At 28.1% G+C, this 20,615-nt stretch overlaps 2 protein-coding genes across 5 annotated transcripts in view; one reads left to right on the top strand and one right to left on the bottom strand.

The window, feature by feature from the left end:
• The first annotated feature begins 1,280 nt into the window (after positions 1 to 1,280).
• Positions 1,281 to 20,615, top strand: part of LOC107446567 (geranylgeranyl transferase type-2 subunit beta) — a 35,571-nt gene continuing 16,236 nt past the window's right edge. The window contains exon 1 of one of the 2 annotated variants that reach the window (XM_071185537.1): positions 1,281 to 1,395. Coding sequence is in view for 1 of the 2 variants with exons in the window: in XM_016061250.4 (XP_015916736.2) it covers positions 20,467 to 20,469 (3 nt within the window). In the remaining variant the exon portion in view is untranslated. Of the gene's footprint in view, positions 1,396 to 20,165; positions 20,470 to 20,615 lie in introns of those variants that run through there. The other variant, XM_016061250.4, reaches the window with a different exon arrangement.
• LOC107443320 (serine hydroxymethyl transferase) lies at positions 4,743 to 20,185 on the bottom strand. Of its 3 annotated transcripts, none has more exons than XM_043052926.2 (8): positions 19,849 to 20,185; positions 17,789 to 17,991; positions 15,330 to 15,688; positions 12,954 to 13,166; positions 10,615 to 10,725; positions 8,799 to 8,921; positions 7,611 to 7,838; positions 4,743 to 5,036 (listed from the first exon to the last, which is right to left on the bottom strand). In XM_043052926.2, exons 2-8 carry the CDS (start codon positions 17,977 to 17,979, stop codon positions 4,873 to 4,875), a joined length of 1,389 nt encoding a protein of 462 aa, XP_042908860.1. In that variant the 5' UTR covers positions 17,980 to 17,991; positions 19,849 to 20,185; the 3' UTR covers positions 4,743 to 4,872. The 3 variants fall into 3 exon arrangements, with proteins under 3 accessions (XP_042908860.1, XP_042908859.1, XP_071041637.1); XM_043052925.2 differs by lacking the exon at positions 19,849 to 20,185 and adding an exon at positions 18,841 to 19,085; XM_071185536.1 differs by lacking the exon at positions 19,849 to 20,185 and adding an exon at positions 18,885 to 19,082.

The following is a 20,615-nucleotide window of genomic DNA, read 5'->3' as shown; positions in this document are numbered from 1 at the left end:
TATGATGTCCTCATTCTTATATAACTTAAGAATGTATCTTTTCCTCCGTACAACAGTGTAACAAATTCCACCAGAGCTAGTCCTGAGGACTGTTTCTAATATTGAGAGAGCTTTTTCATCTTTTATTGTAAGGGTTTATATCTTATTGTGTTTTATCCATGTTTTCGAAGCCTGTGTTAAAACTGGTTTTTATAAGTGTTTTGATGAAGTGAGTCCTTAAGAGACTGAGTGAAACTGAAAATCTCATACATGTCTGGCTCATTTTTTAAATACATATTTACCCTAGGTACATTTAACACTTAGGTACATATTAAGGCACATTATTTATTAAGGAATTTAGGTATTAACCCTTTACAACCAGATATGATCACCACGCCCAAGGCGTAAGAAATAGCTTATTTACCTTTGAACTAATTGAGAATTTAACTAATTTAGATAAAATTACGTTAGATAAATCACACATTTCCAAAAATTTTATACCCACTTTCACCTTGAGTCATTTGAAAAAGACAATTCTCCTTTTTTCTTCAAAAAAGAAGAAAGTGGTATCACAAGTATTAGAGGGACCAGAAAGTAATGTCGTTTCAGTCCAATCAAAAAGTCCTCCATGTAGGCTAGTTTGTCCTAATGCTTGATCCAGGAGTTTTCTAGTCTTCTGGGTTAGGTACAAAATTAATAAGCTACGAAGTTGAACATTGATAGATATAAACTCAGAATTGGGTCCGCTGTTCAAAGTCGGTTATAAAATAAAATAAAATAACCCTTAACTAAATTTTGAATACAATTATTGTAAGACAGTGAGTTATTTTTCTCATATTATTGAGATAAATTTCATTACAATGTGGTTATGGTACATAATGTTTCAATTCAGTACCTTTTCTAAATTTCGCCTTCTTATCGTAATTACGATTTTCATTATCGAAAATTAAAACAAAATTTATGATTATAAATACCCGAATATCTCTTAACCATAAAATGTTTGTTTCGTATTATTATTTTTTGTTTTTTTACTTTTTTCGTATACACATTTATTTATTTTATTTATTTATTTATTTTGATAAGTTTAAGGTCGGGCACACTTAAGTCTATGCCCGTCACGTCCCGGATTTAATTGTTTAAATATGTACAGTAGTCCAGTGACTAAATTTTCTTAATATCTGCTCCTGTTTTTAATTGATTAAATATTTACAGTAGTTCGCCAACATACTGATACTAAGCCAAGTATGGCAGAATGATGATTCAGGGTGAGTTTTGTAGGTAAGATTAGATCCCAAAAATACAAACTATGACGTAATATGAATGCCGATCTGAGAGGAAGGGAAAAATTTATTTTGAGAACCTATCCCCTCCGCATCTTCTAACTCCGGAAGCAACCACTGCTACCACAAATACCAGGTGGGTATCGTTAAAATGCCTTTGACCTAGCAGAATGTATCCTAGCCCATAGTACAATAGCTCAACTAATTTACAGTTCAATAGTAAATATTATGACGAAATGAATAACGTTTTCACCTATAACTATTAAATTAAGAGTTAACCGCCAGTAAAATCAAGTAAAATCCACGCCATTAGCGAAATAGCGTTAAATTTTTTATTCGGTTTCCTCCTCGTTTTTTAATGTTAACCTATTAGTATAATAAGTGCAGATATGGTGAAAATGTTTTTGTTCTAGAGCAGGAGTTTCCAACGTACATGAGGCCGGGGGCCGCAATTAAGAACACCAGTCAAATGGCGGGCCGCAACTTTATTAAAATTTTATATAGGATTCTTTTATGTTTGAAGGAACATTAAATATTACTGTCTGATTTTTATCAAGGTGTACAAAACAAAAGTATTGAATTACAAATTAAAATAAGAAGTAGATATTTACCTGAGAAATAAATTTTTTGCACCGTTGGTTTGTTAAATTTCACGGAAACAAAGAAATTAGTATTTTAACCCCTTACAGATTTTTTACGAAAATTGTCAGCAGAAAATGACAACTAATATATTTTAGCTTGCGGGCCTCAAAAAAAGACTTCGAGGGCCAGATGTGGCCCGCGAGCCGCCAGTTGGTAACCACTGTTCTAGAGGTAGGGATTTCCAGTAGACAGAAGCTTAAAAGTGATTATGAATTTACCTGATTTAAAACTTCGCTCACTTCAAAAATATATGAATAGAAAATAACAGTCGAATGTTCATTCACGCCTGGCAAGTCTTGAAAATAGGAGTCTGTTTCTTTTTCGAAACAAACGTTTCTTTATAGAAACAAAAGTGATTTGAAATTTTCTTAAAAGTTTTCAAATCACTTTTATTTCTTCGCATTCATGTCTGGCAAATTTTGAAAATGTGCACCTGTTTTTGAGCACTTGAAGCATATCTACTCTTATTTCCTATTCATATTTTTTTTTTAAGTGGATGAAGCTTTTAATAGGGTAATATCTTACCGTTTCAGTTTCTTGAGATTATTTACTTGTTTACAAATATATTTACAAACTGAAAGAATGCATTCTTTTGTTGATTTTTTTTAAAAATTGAAACCATGATTTTAAATTTAGATATAGTTTTTAAAATTTTTATTTCGTTGTGAAGGGCACTAAAGGCCTATTTCTCTTAAATATAAAAAGTGAAACATTTTTGCAACTATTTTATGCCATTTGTATATATTATATTTAACAACCACCACGTAAACCCATTTTGTTAATCGTACTTTTAAGCACTTGCTCTGGGGAAACGTACCACACACGTCAAGATGCTTTTTTAACAAAATCGCAAGCAACGTGCTGCGCACGCCCCATCAAACACCAAAGCCCCGCAGTCAGTCTTTGTTATTATCTTCGAATATAGTGAGGCCAAAACCGGAAAAAAATTTAAAAAGTGTTGACAAATGTTTCACGAGGCTATTAAAAATTTTATAAGTTTTAATTCTACTCTAAAATAATTTTTTATATTTGAAACCATAATTTTAGATTTACATATAATTTTTTAAATTTTTATTTTGTAGTGAAAGGCACAAAAAGCCTTTTCTCTTAAATATAAAAAGCGAAACATTTTTTTGCAACTGTTTTATACCATCTGTATGCATTATATTTCATAACCAGCACAAAAACCCATTTTGTTAATCACGCTTTTAAACTCCTGCTCCGGAAAGACGACCACGCACGTCAAGATGCCTTTTTAACAAAATCGCCAGCGACGTGCTGCACACGTCGCATCAAACGCTAACGCCACGCAGTCATCTGTTTTTGAAATAATCTTCGAATATAGCGAGGCTACAACAGGGCAAAATTCTAAAAGAGATGCAAATGTTTCACGAGGCTATTGAATTTTAATTCTTCTTTAGAAATTTTGTACGTCAGTTCCAACCTTAAGATATAGTTCCATATATTTATAAAGCCCTTTTGATCAGGCGTAAAATATCGTCAGTAGTAGACGGATCATGGGTTATAATCCCCTTGCCATTGGACTAACCACGGGAGGTTTTCCTCTCTTCGTAACACAAACGCGGGTTATTACCATAATAAGGTCCTCCACAAAGGCTAGTTTGTCCCAATGCTTGATCAAGGAGTTCCCTTGTCTTCTGGATGTAGTTCAAAACTATAAGGCTACGTAGTTGAACATTAGTAGTCGTAAACCCAACAAATTGGGTCGGCTGTTCAACGACAGTTATAAAATAAATGTTAAATAAGACAATCTTATCGATTTCTGAAATTATACCGCTCTATCTGTAACCATTTATGAAAAAATTTTAATTTTTTGGGGATACTAGGACATTATATTAAGCATCAGTTGCTTGTTTTTTTTTTTTTTAAATTTATTTTAAACTATAATTTCCTTTAATTTTAACTGAATATTATTATATATAATTATATACATTATTATCTATATATTTTTTCAATTAACTACTTTTTAGCTTAATTTTATTTTCAAATTTCGTTTTTTTTTTTTCTGGTATATATGTGTGAATTATTATATTATGTGAATTAAAATAATACTCAGCTTACATTTTGTGTGGGTACATTTTAGAACTTCGTCAAGAGCCTATCGAATGACAGAAGTATAAACTGCAAAAGTAGCATTGTACTGATCGAAAAATGTTCAATAATTTCCTAGGTATTTTCTTTTCAGCCATTATAAAATTTAAACAGAAAACATATTTTAATGTTAAATACAATTAAAATAAAAATCCTAAGGGTTTATTTAAAATGAGAAGGAAAAAATACATAAAAAATTTTAAGATGTGTCTTTCCCCCCTTTTTAAAATTTTAGTAAAACACTCTAATTAGGAATAAGAATATTTTAAAAATGTTGGATCATATTTGAATTTTTAAGAATTTCAGTGGTTGAGTAGTTGCAAAAAAGTGGCAAGATAACAGATTTGATTAACTTCACATACATTAGAAGGCATAAAATACATTCAATTGTTATTTATACTCTAATAACTTTTATTCTGAAATGGAGCGTGGTGAATAAAAATAGCATTGTTATCCAGTCTAGAAAATAATTTGATAACCATTTTTTTTTTTATATCTTGCCATACGTTTAACAAATCCGAAACTGATTTTTTTTAAAGTCAGCAGCCCAATTTCGGGCCGTAGTGTAATTCATGGGTTAGATACTGCTAGTTTATATAGTGGTTACTGAAAATAGGATAAACTTAACAAGAAGTTTTAAATTACTAGCGGTTTGTAAAATTTTTGAAATAGTGTTGTCATACTGGGCCAGAAGAGGTTCATTTATAAAAAAAAATCTGATGATAACAATTATATTTCAAAATAGCTCTTTATTCAACAGTTAAAATGTATACAAAATGTAAAAACTAACTATACAGATATTTCAACGTTGGAAAATATAACATTTAAAGTTTGGAATAGCAAAGAAATTGTTTGCCGTTTAATATCCTTCATATCCAGGTAGTGGAAATCGGGAGGCAAAACCTTCTACTGCATCTTTCAAGTTTTTTACTTTTTCTTGGAATTCAGAATTTTCAAGTGTACTCTTGAAATCTTTCAGCAAAGGTCCACTTTTAGATTTGACTTCGAGAGCTAATTGAAAACCTAAAAAGAAAAAAACAATATAATATGTAATATTATTTATTCCTAAGTAATTAATCACTGAAGAAATTAAATTATGATTTTCATTCAGGCTAAACAGTTTAAGAAGATGAAAACCTATAGATCTGAAAGCATCAAAAGTAAACTAACATCTGGAAAAATTATAATAAATTTTTTTTTTTTTAATCAATAAAATGAAACTTAGAAAAAAAGAATTCGTAAAAATACATGGATGTTCTTCAGGTTAAGTGCCACTGCCCCCAAAATGAAATAACCCACATTTTAGTGTTTTTTTAAAAAAAAAAATAACAAAAAAGGAGTTGGTTTGCCAACCTTTTTTTCAGTTATTACTAGTTACTATTATAATTTTATACATTTTTGAATCAGTAGCTGAGTGGTAGCGTTTTGCACTCCCGTGCCACAGGTCCTGGGTTCGATCCTCGGGCCGAGCAAGGTTGGCTCAGCCTTTCATCCCCTCAGTGGGTGGATAAATAAGTACCTAGCATGCTTGCGAAAACTAAACACTGGGGGTTCCATGTTTGGCTGACAACCTAACCGGACCATCTGCTGCTGCACCCCAAAGCCCAAGGTCAAGAAAACTGAGATGGACACAGTAGGCTTTGGCCCTCTATGGGCTGTCGCGCCACTGAGTTTAGTTAGTTTAGTACATTTTTGAATATTTTTCTCAAATTATTCTATCATGTTGAAGTAAACGATCTTCATTGCATTCCAATAATTAGGCCAAAAATTTTTTAATACATTTTTAAAATTTTCACTTGAGTTTGTTGAACAGCTACCTGAACCATTAAATGGGCAATTTTTTTGTATGCCCACATGAGTGGGCTAACATAACACTCCCCCATTTAAAGAAAGTAAAATGTTCCAACACACTTTTGTGACATAATGAGTGTGGGTACACACTTGGATATTTTATTCTGAAACACAGAACTGGAATAAGTCATTCAGCATTTTTCTTAGAAACCCAATACTCTGCCTTTTTCCTCCAGAAATCCTTTTTCTGTTGAATCCAGCCGCATTAGCAAAAAAATGGAAAGGACTAAGTTGATTACGTCTCCTTTCAATAATTTTTTTCATGTGGACTTAAATTCACATCTTATAAATCCATCCAATACTCAACTGCATCAGATAGATTTGATGTTTCAGATAGAATTTGCAAAAATACATTTTCAATTGCTGCAAGCTGTTTCTTCATGTTTCTTCATGTTCTTCTTTAAAGATCATTGCATTTCCCAAAATGCGGTTTATGCTGGCAGGGATATCATTTGAATATTTTACCTGAATTTCAATGTAGAGGTGATAGTTTTTAATGAATGACAAAATACAATTGGACTGAGAGTTCTACCTAACTTCACTAGCTAGTTGAAGCATGACACTCTTTTTCTTCTTCTTTTAACCAGCTATATGGTATTTGGTGATTTTTAAAATATTTGAGAATTTCAGCTATGTGCTTCATAACGTATTTTTTGTTTATTTCCTCTGCAAGAAGATTTAGGTAGTGGAAGGAGCATCCATAGAATAGTAGGTCTTTATTTTCGTCTTGCAATGACTCGCTTTTATAATTTTGTTTTCGTTATCCGCGCCTATTGCAAAAATATTTATTCTAAAATTCTCATAACAATACTGTGATGTCTGGTGGCGCCATCCTCAATCAAAATCAAAAGGAGAAAAAAGAGAGAGAAGATAGGGTTCAGATGGAGAGTGGAGGTGCTGAAAACGTATGTTAGTAGTTTTGTTCTGGTGGCTTAATTATGTTAACTTTTCTTCAAAATTCATTTACAATAGTTAATAAATGTCTTTATGTTGTAAACTGATCGATTGCTATTTTTTTTGGAAGAGTTATATTTCTTGGGAAGCATAAGAGTGAAGGAAAGAAGGTAAAATATACATAACATCACAAATACTCTACTGATTCAATGGCAAGATTGGCACAATATTCTGCTGATTTTGTGTTAGCTGCACTACTTCCAGAGCATTGAGGAAAAATGATTTTTCTCCAGAATTGACACATGATGCCATAAATGGTTCAGTTTTTACATTACTCCAAATATCAATAAATAGTGTAGCAAATGATCCACTTTCAGATGTTTGTTCTTTTAAAACTTGATCACCTTCTAACGATGCAGCATCTCAAATTCCCCCCCCCCTAAATCGATTGGGGCCAAAATAACCAGGTCTAAGAACTTGTAACATTTCTTTATACTCTTTAGTGCTTGCTGCATTAAATGCAATGTTATTGGCATAAAAAATCTAGCTATTTTCATATCTAAGATTGACTTTTGACTGTCTGTTGCATTTACTGCAAATTCTGATATCACTCTTTGCCGCATAAAACTTGGTTCAGAGCTGTGTGCTATTATCTTCAATAGCTTCCAATGAATTGCTTATTCTAAAAATAATCATTAATAATCTTTACATAAGAAAAATACTTTTTCTTTCATATTTTGTTTCTATTCATATATAGTTTTTAAATAAAATATTTAAGAAACAATAGTCACATAAAAGATAAATTTTTCAGAAGCAATTTTTGCTAATTATTATTCAGGTGAAAAAAAATACCTTTATGCAAAAATTCAGCCACTTTGTCCATGTCGCTTTCTTTTAGACCTCTAGTTGAAAGAGCTGGAGTACCAAGACGAATTCCACCAGGGTTGAGTGCACTTTTATCACCAGGCACAGTATTCTTATTGCATGCAATAGATATATCCTCGAGTACTTTTTCCGCTCTAGATCCATTTAATCCAATAGGCCTCAAATCGACCCACACAATGTGATTATCAGTTCCACCTGTTAAAATTTAAAATAAATTTACAAAAAAATACCAAATGATTGAAACATTCACATAAGTAGAGCAGAGAAGCTAACTTTAACTAACTATAACAAATCATAAGTACTAAAATACTACATTCAACAGACAAAATTCAAATAAGTACAATTTTGAGGTATTTTTACTACTTTTCTATATAGTTATGTACCTAATATTAATCATATTATACAAAAATTTACTATTAAATAATGAAAAAGTAACATTTAAGTGTTACTTTATTTGGAATATTCGCTGCAAACGAGTAACTCTTGGCAATAAAAGAAGAAAAAAAAACTTATTCAAGAAATTATCAAGAAAATTCTCGAAAACCAAATTTTTACTCAACAGTAAGACCATAATTTTGACTGTGAAATCACAATAATTACGGAAAAATTGTAATAGTTGACAGCTCTGGTAGAGCAAGAAGAAAAAACTATAGCTTTTGAATAAGAGAAAAAAAATTTCAAAATTAAACAAGATGGATATGTTTACTCCTATAATTTTATTCCAAATAAATAGCAGGAAATATTTATGCACATCATTTCTGCTCAATTTCAAAAATATATGTACATTCATGTGTAGTTTATAATAATTATTGATTCAATTCATTTAAGGAAAAAAGAAATTAAAGGCAAGATTTTTACAGAAAAACTATTTTCAAATTAATGCACAATACTGCTTATTCTGATTTCTAATATTATGTACTGAAAACTGAAATTTTAATCATTTAAAATAAATCTGCTTAATTTCAAATTTAGTGAGTTTTTAATTTGAGAAAAACAATGTAAATATCTTAGAAAATAACGTGTTTATGATTAAAAGGCATTTTAAAGAAAATTTTAAAAAAAAAGAAAACACATCCTAAACTTAATTTTGCAAATACAAGCAAGAGAATAAAATGCAAAAACAAAATTGAAATTAAATTCAGCAAATTAACATACCAGTTACAACAGTGTAACCTCTGGATTGCAAGCCTTTTGCAAGGCATTTAGAATTAGCCAATACCTGACTTTGATACTCGTAGAAGGCTTTAGTTTGTGCTTGTTTTAAAGCAGTAGCAATGCCTAGACAAAACAATTTCAAGTTAGCATCTTAATCATAAAATATAATGTATAGGGATATAACGAATATTTGGCCCTTTTGCTGAATATTCGGCAAAGTATTATTTGGACAATTCTTTTTTTGTTTACAAAATTTAAAGAAAATTTTAATAGATATAATAAAGAATAACCTAAAATCATACTTTTTACTAAACATTATTAGATTTAGTTTTTACACATATTTGTTAAGTTCTAAAACTTGTTAATTTATGTTCTGAAAGAAACATAGAAAGGCGAAATTTGAATAATTGAAACTGGATTACTATATATTGAACCATGAGTTTTGTAATGTTATTTTTTTCTTTATTTTAATTATATTCAGGCAAGTCAATTTCCTCATTTTTTTTTTCAATACTTTACGTTTAAAAATTGAGACCTTTTCTTTGTTTCATTTTAGCTTGTTTTTATGTTTTAATTAAAGTGAAGCATATTGAAGGAGCATTTCTAGTAGACTAAATTCTTTTATTGTCTCTTTTTTCTTGTACAGTAAGACAGATAACTAGCAACATAGAAAACTGAGATTCTCAACGCTAAAGTTATATTTCAAAACTTAGAACAATTTTTCTATCCCTCTTTTGATTTCTTTATTAATATTTCTCAACAGCATTTTCATTATGACAGCATTCTTTAAAGAGGGTTTCTAATGAACACTTTCTTTAATGGACACTTTTTTCTAAAAATACATTAATGTGAAAAACTAAATTAAGATTTTAAAGCTAAATTTTTCGTTTAAAAATTAAGACCGATTTTTGTTTTGGTTTTGATCTAGTTTTTCCTCTTTCAAAAATCTTATGTTTTTATTATGATGCGGCAATTAAGAGGGTTTCTATTCTATTTTAGTCTTCACCTTTTCTTGAAAATACAGTGATTGGAAATAGAAATGTTTAGCTTTAAAACTTTCTTTCAAAAATTAAGATTCTTATTTTTTGCTTGCTTTGCTTTTGTATATCATCTTTGTTTTTTATAGGCTTTTTTATGATAGTGCTGCATTTTTAAAAGCATTTCAGATAGACACTATCTCTTTTAATGTTTTATGGATAGTTTTTTAGTGGAAAATATTATTTTTAGCATTAAAGTTTAGTTTTATGACGATATTTTTTTCTATATCTTTTTTCCCCAACTTAACAGCTTAAGTTTTTTCGTTTTTAATAGCTGTTAGTTTTTTTTATCTTAAATATTTCTAATTATCTTAACATCTAATTATCTTCATTACCTTAAATATTTCTATTACAGTTTTTTTTTTCGAACCCACACCAATACAGCTCAGATTTGATTATTTTTCAATAATTGCAAAACTTATTTCTATGTAAAAATATTTATTAATGTTTGTTTTTTTTAAATATTTGGCAGCCAAATATTTGGTATTCAGTCGATTTTTCAGCCGAATATTCAACATTCGGCCAAATCACTATTCATTACATCCCTAATAATGTACCAATTAAAGAAATTGAAATTACATAAGAAAGTAAAAACTAGGAAAGTATATCATTTAATTCTATTATTGCAAAAACAGATATATTAAAAAAAATCATCACAGAATAAATTTAATTTTATCAAATGCAGGCAAATTAGCCAGAGATAGTATGATTTTTTAATGTATTACAAAAATAAAAAAAAGTTTTGTAGAAAATTAATTAAAAAACTACTAAATTCTAACCTGAAATAGAATTGTTGTGTGGACCTCCTTGAAGACCCGGAAACACTGCTTGATTAATTTTATCTTCAAGATCATATTTTTCTTCACCGGCCTTAGTAACTTTACGAACTCCTGGAAGAAACGAACAAATAATTTGAAAAAAGTTAATAAAATTAGTACAGAAATTATTTTAAAAAATAATAAATCACATATCTTGCATTAATTTTAATACAATATTAGTTTCCTAAAAAGATAAGATTATTCCCATTTTAGATAAAACTAAGTTTATGTTAGAAAAATTAAATAAATTATTAACAAATAGATGCAATAAAAAAGTAGTAACTTTTAATATTTAAACAATTATATCAATAAACATAAGACATAACTGTTCAGGCTTCGTTAGTGGTCTAAACAAAAACTCATGACAACATTCTTCAAAAAAAAAAAAAAATATAAAACANAAAAAAAAAAAAAAAATATCAAAAACATGTTTTGGAACGCTAGACATATACCATACTTTTAAAAAGGGTTAACTAAAAAAAAGTATAATTTACTCTACTTAAAAATATAAAATTTAATAAGAAAATAAAATTTAATCGCACAAGAACAATAAAACATACTATACCGAGCATTACATTAATAAAACATTTTATCAATACCGAGACTCATAATTGTTAAAATCATACGTGGAAAATTTTTACAGTAATACTGCATTAAAAAAATAACCAGTATCAATTAAATAAATTATCTCAAGAAACTGAAGCGGTAAGATATTACTGATTGAAAAATTCGTTCGCTTCAAAAATATAAGAATCGAAAATAACAGTAGACATGTTTCAAGTGCTCAAAAAGAGGCACCCATTTTCAAGACTTGAAAGACAAGAAAGAGAAAAAGCAAAAGTGATTTAAATAAAACTTGGAGTTGCTAACTAAAAACTAAAATCTAAATCTATATTATTATATTTATTTCTCACTTTTATTTTTCCATTTTTTGTTGGCAGCTTTACGTTTTTCTTTTGAATTCCTTTTGTTTCTTATTTGCGCCTGGAAAATATTGAAAATAGGTGTCTGTTTTCAGCGCTTGAAACATGTCACGTGATATTTTTGAGTAGTATACTTTTGAAGCAAATAAAGTTTTCAATCAGCAGTATAAATTAATTAATATTCCCTTATACCAATATGAAATTAAAAAATTTTAATAGAGTTCAAATAAATAAATAATTGTTTTGGGTTGTTTTTATACAGAAAATAAATTACCAAATGAAATCATCTTTGCTTACAAAATAAAATTACTAAAAATAAAAGTTCAAGAAATTTAAAAAAATTTTAAAAACTGTATTTTTTTAAAAATATATATATATATTTTTGCTTGGGATTAATGCTTTTACAAGTCAGTCAATGAATATTAATATATGTGATGAAAAATATATATATTCGAGGGAGATAAAAATGTTGTGTCGAGAAAGGAAAATCGATACAAAACAAAGACATGGGTTGGTGTGTTGGGATGAGCAGCTAGCAAAATAGTAACAATATTTCATTCAAATTAATTAATTTCTCTCAAAAAGTATTACTTAAAGAGAAGTTTGTTTTTTTTTTGCCAATTATTTGTTTCAAAATTGAGTTTAAAAATTCCAAAAAAAAAAGGTTAGGAGGCGAATGCTAATATGCCACAGATAATAGTAGAATAAAAGATATAAAATGGAATATATTTTACAATACAGTAAAATTTATGTTTCAAGATGAGAAACAAATATGAAAACAAAGAAATCATGGGGTTTAGCAAACAATGTATGATGAATAATTTAATTTTAAATCATAGATCATAACAAATTCAGTAGGAGGTAGATACTTTATTTACGTCACTCAAGAGCTGCACAGTGGCAACGTCCTGGAAAACACCCCTGAGGATGACCCAAAGGCATGCCGTATTGCCATTACAATTTTGATCTCAGCTGCTGGTTCCTCCATTTTGGAGCTTGATAACTTGGGTGTGAAGTTAGGCGCTTTACGGAAGAACACACTGACTTGATATACTTGATTGTGTCGACCTATCCAGGGCGGACTTAACTTCCGATCCCCTTCTTGTCATCGACTTTCTGGCTGTTGACAACAGTTTGAAGTTCATCTGATTAATGTCAGATCTATGAGGATAAGCAACAACACACTGACTGCTGTCAGTGATGTCTGACTTTGGCGCTTTATTGAGAACCGTGTCTTTATGATCAGTCCATAGTGGGATAATTCAGCGGGAGGATAAATTATCATACGTTTACAAGGTATGATTTGAATTCATACATTCCAATAAAATAAAAATATTTCTTTTAAAAAAAAGACAAAATTTAATTTAAAAAATATACCTTTTCTATAGAATATTAAACCGGCTCTAGGTCCTCGAAGAGTTTTGTGAGTAGTTGATGTAACAATATCACAGTATTCAAAAGGACTAGGTGCTAATTTTGCAGCAACTAAACCACTAACATGAGCCATATCTCCCATAAGATAAGCATTATTAATATCTGCTATTTCTCTGAAGCGTTTGTAATTCAAATCTCTTGGATAGCAACTAATACCTACAGAAAATAAAATATACTTAGTACAAAAATAATTTATAATATTCTTATAAAATGATATTAATACTAAAATTGAGTAGTCATAAATGTATGCGAGAAAGATGTTTATAATCAAATCGTAGTATTGTATAGATTAAGGTGAAAAGTCAAGCTAGATTTAAGTGAAAATGAGAAATTATGCCATTTTAGGTTATTTAGAATCCATTACCTAATACATATTTGAATAGCTACCAACCTCTAGTTATAAAAATGCAGAAGATAGACAAAAAAAATGCAGAAGAAATGCCTAAAAATGCAGAAGATTCGCAAGCACATACTAATTACCAATAAATTTATAAATGAAGCGGATTTTAATTATTTTATTATAAATCCACTTAATATGAGCATAAAAAAAGCAATACTCATCTTTTTTTAAAACAAAAAAGGAAACATCTTTCAAAAATTTTTTTGACCAGCTACTTGATGGTACAATATTCATTTATTAATTTTTGATTAAAAATGTAGTTACGGCCCTGCCAAAGGCTGTTACAAGAGGAACAGCGACGTCTGACTTAAAGAAAATACTAGCTATCAGGCGGATGGGTAAAATGCAGAAGATCTTCTCTTCTGCGCATAAAAGTGGAAAAAATAGCTAAAATAAGTAAAAATGCAGAAAGCTTCTGCAAAATGCAGAAGGGTTGGCAGCTATGTATTTGCTATATATATTTTAAGTTTTATTACAAATGCTTGAATTTATTTAATTGAATTTTAAGAGATACATATACTTCCTTTAAAAGTTGCATAATTTCTTCAGTAGAAATAAAACAAATAAACAGTATCACAAATAATACAGATGTAAAAAGAGATGTTTTCTCGTGACACAATTTTGGTAGATTTAATTGAAATTTTCAATAGACGTGTCAACTCTGTCTACCTAATGAAAATCTAAAAAATTTTTATTTTCTTCTACTTATCAATACATTTTATATTCATTTAACTAATTATGCTTTACCATTCATAGCAAATCATAATAATCAGCAACTGCTACGGAATTTCCACTATTTCAAAAATATTGTTCCCCAATGGTGCCAAAACAGTGACCTAATGTCTTAATAAATTAGGTTTTTAAAAAAAATTTATCTTCCACTAGTTATAAATAGTTTAAACAGACATATTAAAGGTCAGATCAAATTGACATATTCTTTATGGACATGTTTTATAAAAGTTCTATTTGTTTTAAGAACTTCAGCTTTGGTTCACTAATACTGGAAAAAATTATTTACAAACGTTTGAGAGTATGATGATAGTTAACCATGCTTTACATTAAATGATAAAACATAATGGCAAGTTCTAAAAACTTAACCAAAACATGATACCAACACTTTCTTCTTTTAACATTCATACAGAACATACAAATAATTCTGAGAGGACATCATAAATAAAAACTCTGTATTCTTTGGTTTTTACACAAGTAATTTTCTCTATTATACACTTGTTAATTAAATAATTTGCTTTATCATTCATAACGAAAATCAATTGAATATTTAACATGAAATAGACCTCCATCCTCCATGTCCAGGTAAATGAAACCTTAATAAAATGAATTTTGAAACTTCTACTGGTTAGAAATTAATTACTTAATTTTGCAAGATTTTTACTTTCTAATGTTGTTTACTTATCATATAACATTCAAAACCGATTTTGCAAAAAAAAAAATAAAGCTCAAAATGCAACTCTTCATCCGTGCCATCCAGAGAGTAATAGAAAACTTGTGAGAATCTTTCAAAATTACATTAAAACAATATTTTTCATAAATTAAAATAAAAATAGAATTTTTTATTATAGTTCCGCTGATAATCTACTCACTCTGCACATTTAAAAAGGTAGAAATTATTTTATTACTGCAAAAAAAAAAAAAATTATGCTATGCATTATTTTAAAAATATAAAAATACTCGTAAACTAAATAAAAATCATAAATATACTCAATTTTATTTGAGAAATCTTTAAAGTAAGTTGGGCTTATCAATTCAATATCTTATAAATAAAATTAAACTTTGATACATGAAATATTTCAAAACATAACATATCCAGCCAATTACTATTTAAATTTTCACTAGATCATAATTTTAACAAAAAGAAACAACTTTCTAACACTAAGATTAAAATCATAGGAAATTTTTACCAGCAATTATCAACTTCGGCTTGAACAGCTTAACTAATTCTTCTAATTGATCATAATTAATAAGACCAGTTGATGGATCCAGTTTATAAGGCATAGATTCAAAAAACATAGAAGTAGCAGAAATCTTTTTCTTCTCAGTAAAATATCCATGAGTTAAGTGACCACCATCAGGTAGGTCTAACCCCATGATTCGACCATGTGGTTCAACAACTGCAGTATAAACAGCAAAATTAGCTGGAGATCCAGAATAAGGTTGAACATTGACACCCCATTCTTCTGGATTAAGGCCATATGTCTGCAAAGCTCTTTGTTGGCATAGTCTCTCAACTTCATCAATGAATTCATTGCCTCCATAATACCTAAGGTTGTAATTGTAAAATATCTCAGTATTCAATCATTTTAAAATATTATTACATCTATTTTGAAGCTGGAAAAATTAACAAAAATAGTTATTATTTGCACAAATTATTCTGAATTTAATTCAAATGAAGATTAAAGTACTTATTACTAATCAAATAGAAAAAAATATATAACAATTAGACAACTTAAGGATTGCAATACATAAAGAAGTTCTTTTACTTTGTTTCCCCACTTTTTCCCTTTTCTATTCAATGAGTAAAATACATTTCAATCCAAACTTGTCCAAATGCAAAAAACTCAGTTGGTTAAGAATGAAGGAAAAACAATCACTAATATGAAAAAAGTTTGATACCGAACAAAACAATGCCTTCCAACATACACATTTTACAAAAATGTATAAATATAGCTGAAACAGCTGGCTAACTAAGCTGAAAAAATAATGAAACAAAAAGTCTGATGATTTTTTTTCCAGGGTGCGGAGCCAAATTATTCAAAAAAATAAGTACCTTTTAAGCACTTTTCAAGCAGTCAAAAAATATTTTTAAGCACTTTAAAAAAATATAATTATGCAGGGTTGGAAAGCGTTTGACAATTGACGGTTTTATCTTGTTTAAACCGTCATGTCAAAAAAAAAAAACTTTTGCCATTGTTTTTGACAATTGTCAAAAATCATAAAATTTTGAATTGTGTGTGAAGAATGGCGTTTTCATACGATACGGGCTGAAAAAAAGCTAAAATAGATTGGGGTTGAATTAATTATGAAATCGTTGAATAGAACAACATGATTTTTTTTTTTTGCGTAATTCATAGCGAAAATGAACAAGGTAAAGGTAACCCAATGAAAAAAGCACCTTTAGGGGCTCTTAAAAAAAGAAAATCGAAAATAAGCACCTTGAAGCACTTTTTAAAAGCGCTAAGCACCCTATTTCCCTATAAATAAAAATTACTATCTTTGGAAAAAAACAGGAAACAATTTTATATGATGGCTTTATGTTATTAAATGATTTTTTAAACAATTATTTTATAATACAAAATATAATATTCTTTAAAAGAAATCTGACAAAAGATTTCTTACACTTAAAAAAAAATTAAAATTTTCAAACCCAACCAAATCATTTTTAATATCAACTTGTAGTGTGATATAAAGAAACTAAAAACAAAATAGACAAAAACCCTCATCTCATCAGCGACATTCATCATCGCTTTAAAATTAAATATGATTGTTGAGGAAGGAAAAATAGTTCATTTTTATCAACATTGTCAATAAAACAGTTTTAAACATTAATGTCAATATCCACTCGGTAAAAACTTACAATATTAATTGTTTTATTCAATATAGTCTATTATTTTAATTTAAACACATGTTAACATTTCAGTCCTTACTTCAGTAAACTTGATCTAAATTTTAACAACAAAAAAGCATGTTCTTATTTTATACAAAAACAAAAAGTGCCCAGTAAACCAGCTAATAAAATAAACAAGGAAACCTTAAACAAGCAAAAATAAAATATTTAAAAAAAAATTTTACCAAGACTCAACATAATTTAAATGAATCTTTACTAGAGTCAAAATTAAAGACAACTATGAGCATGCAATATGATAACATGAATATTGAGTATAAACTTAATAATACTAAATAATAATTATTTAAAATAATACTAAAAAGGTTTTCAACAAAATTAATATTTGTAACTGAGTCAATTATCCTTTTTTGAAATTTTTTCTTCCTTTTAAACTAGTAAACTTATGATTTGAAAAAGCTTAAGATTATTTAAATATAAACCAAACTTTTTTGAAAAGTGATATTTTATATACAAATTGTGCATGGTTTCTAGATAGATATCTTACAAGTTTCTAGAATTTTCTTTAGAGGGCAGTACAACATACAAAAGTATCTATGTTGTCTATATGTAAAGCACAGAGTTTTTCACCTATTACACTTTTAAAAAATCCTCTCCTGAACAATTTAAAAATGGGGCTTATCTTGTTTTTTATATATTTATTAATAGATGCAAGAAAAAAATTTCATTTAAAAAATAAAGCACAGACATTAATCATAAAAATATACAAACTTTATATTTTAGAATAAATTAAAATACCTCTGTCCTGGATAACCTTCTGAGTATTTATTGTGTAAACAGCTACTCAAACATTGAAGAACACTTCGACTAGTGAAATTTTCAGAAGCAATCATTTCAAGACCTCTAGATTGACGTTCTTTCTCTTTTTTCAACAACTTTAATAAATCTGGATCACTTTCATCCAGAGTTTGATTCAAAATTGGATCCATGATTTGACAAAACTATAATGATATATTACAATAAAATCAGATTTTTTTCTTTTTTTTTTAAAAAAAGATTTTTAAGTAAATAAAATTTTTAATATATAAAAGCAATATATTGACAGTAATTTTAACATCATAACAAAGCAAATATTAACAGTAGGTTTAACATAGTGTTTCCCAAAGTGTGGTATGCGTACCCCCAGGGGTACGGGGACAGTTTAGAGGGGGTACACGTTCTTATGCGAAATATATTGCAACAAACGAAAATTTCACAAAACTTTATTAAAAAACAAAGCTAGCCATGAAATTTACGATTACGTATTTTTCTATTAACTATTTCTTGCAGAGTTAACATTTAATAATAAGGGGTATCAACAGCCAGTTGTGATTTTTAACTTTTGAGCAATTTTTTATAGTAAAATAGTAGAATAGTAGAAAGGGTACACAGAAGACATAAGTTTGGGAAACACTGGTTTAACAAATGGCATATATTAACAGTCGGTTTAACATAATAAAGATAGAGGAAATATAAATAGCAAGTTTGACATCATAATGTTACTAAGATTAAAATAAGAAAAATGAACAAGAATCTAACTCTTAATGCCACAAACTAAGTGGCACTTAAAATTAGAGTGGTCTTAAAATTAGAAAACAAAACTATTTTACAAACACAAATTTTATATTATCATATAGGATTTATTACTAAATTATGAAAAATTGACAAATGTTAATTTTTGACACCAACTAATTTTTTTAACTTCCAAAATATTTTAAGTAATAAAAATGAATCTAGATATTAAAATGAAACATTTTTAACTATTAATGTTTAAAAATAAATCTAATTTTAATATTTAAAAAAAAACTAACCTGAAACTAGATTTAAAATTGGAAAAAATAAATTAGCACTGTACCCAGATGCAAAATATGGTTTAATAGAAAATATCTCCTGATTCTTTTGCACACCTCAAAAAAATTATATCAAAGTTAAATTTATCTTATCTTACAGATGCGTAGAGTTCTTATAAAGATAGTTTTAAGATAGAGCAACCAAATCAATAAGTTAGAATTTTTTTTTCTTCCCTTTTTTATCAGTAGAATGTGGAAAGAAGAAGGAAGATTAAGCAAGCAACTTAAGTAGATAAGATAACATACTTAATTTGATTTGAATTGACGTAAATTCAAGGCTGTCGCAATAAAAAATATACATCATCATAATTGAATTTCTCTTTTAGTAAAGTATTTTAAAGTACTCAAATTAAAATGGAGAGTAGAAAAAATATGTTTTATTAAAATTTTAATCTAAGTTTATGGTTCGAATGACCAGTTCAATACATAATATAAGAAATAATAAATTATTATCTCAATGCAGAATAAATACAATATAAATAACAAAAACCTAAACTTTAATAAGCCAGGTACAAACTAAAAACTTGTTCAAATTTCTCTTTTTCTCCATTGAATAACTGAAATGTAATTTTCTTCATAGCTTGAAAATGTAATAAACTTTAAGGTTTGCATTGTAGTGCAATATACTTGCTCATTACAATTCCAAACAAAAGCAAACTCAGCTATTTCAGGAAAAGATTATTTGTATAGTGACGATCCCCCCTTTTTTTTTCTTTATCCCTGCTGAGAAGTGATGGCTAAATATTAAATTTCACTCTGTTTAAAATCTTAATCAACAGCAAATGTATGAAGGAAACAATAGGCATTTTGTTTCAATATGATTTTTTACTGATACTATGCATATTTCGTAGCATTAAATTCAATAAAATAACAATGCATAAAAAATTATCGTATTTGATACTAAGAAACAATTTAATACATATTAGTAATTAAAAAAGTAATTATTTATATTTAAAATTCATTTATTACTTTAAAATTAAACGAAGAGGTAAGAGATAAGACTATCGGATAACACGTGATGTAACTATTTCATAACTTCAAAACAAATCCGCGCCTCTATAAATTTCAAAATAAAGTGAAACTGCCAGATGCATCACTAGTTATGATTTTAATTTCGACAGTTAAATTTTGGCAGAATTTAATTTTTTTAAATTCCGCATTAATAGGTATGACCAGAGATGGTATAACTATTTGATGTTACAAAAACCTATGGTTTTAATTTAGCTTCAATCAAGACTTTAAACCAAAATCTTATTTCTTTATTAGTCATGTTCCAGCCATTCCTTGTAACCGTCATTTACAATATGAAAAAATAAACGGAACGTTCTAAATTCATTGATTTGAATCAAAAGTATTCTAGTTCGATGAACAGTTGATTTTAAGCAACATAATTTATTGAAACTGATGAAACCGAATGAACAGAATTAGAAGGTTGCAATCGAAATGTTCGGATTTCTGCTATTATTTTGTAAATAAAATTAAACACCGCCTTGCCTTTAATTTTGTATTATCATTTTGTGAAATAAAATTGTAACTTTTCTTTTCGATTTATTATTTTTACTAATATCTTATTACAATAACTATAGAATGGTAAGTTTTATTTTTATTTTATGTAAATATGATTGCTTGTAATACTTGCATAGAAGTTAACTCAAAACTAAATTAAAATTTTATCTATTTTAATTGAGAATAAAAATTCTCAAAATCTTTTTTATGCTTCTACAAAAACAGGAAAA

The sequence above is a fragment of the Parasteatoda tepidariorum genome, chromosome 9 (genome assembly GCF_043381705.1).
Source record: "Parasteatoda tepidariorum isolate YZ-2023 chromosome 9, CAS_Ptep_4.0, whole genome shotgun sequence".
Classification (NCBI taxonomy): domain Eukaryota; kingdom Metazoa; phylum Arthropoda; class Arachnida; order Araneae; family Theridiidae; genus Parasteatoda; species Parasteatoda tepidariorum.
The sequence above is the reverse complement of the archived record's forward strand: the minus strand, read 5'-3'. Positions and strand labels throughout refer to the sequence as shown.

Excerpts from the sequence above, each read along its gene's own strand:
- LOC107443320 (XM_043052926.2), bottom strand. The coding sequence starts at position 17,979 with ATGGATCCAATTTTGAATCAAACTCTGGATGAAAGTGATCCAGATTTA. Across the intron at positions 13,167-15,329 it reads GCCGAAGTTGATAATTGCTG|GTATTAGTTGCTATCCAAGA; the intron begins GTAAAAATTTCC and ends TATTTTCTGTAG. Across the intron at positions 7,839-8,798 it reads AGGTTACACTGTTGTAACTG|GTGGAACTGATAATCACATT; the intron begins GTATGTTAATTT and ends AAATTTTAACAG.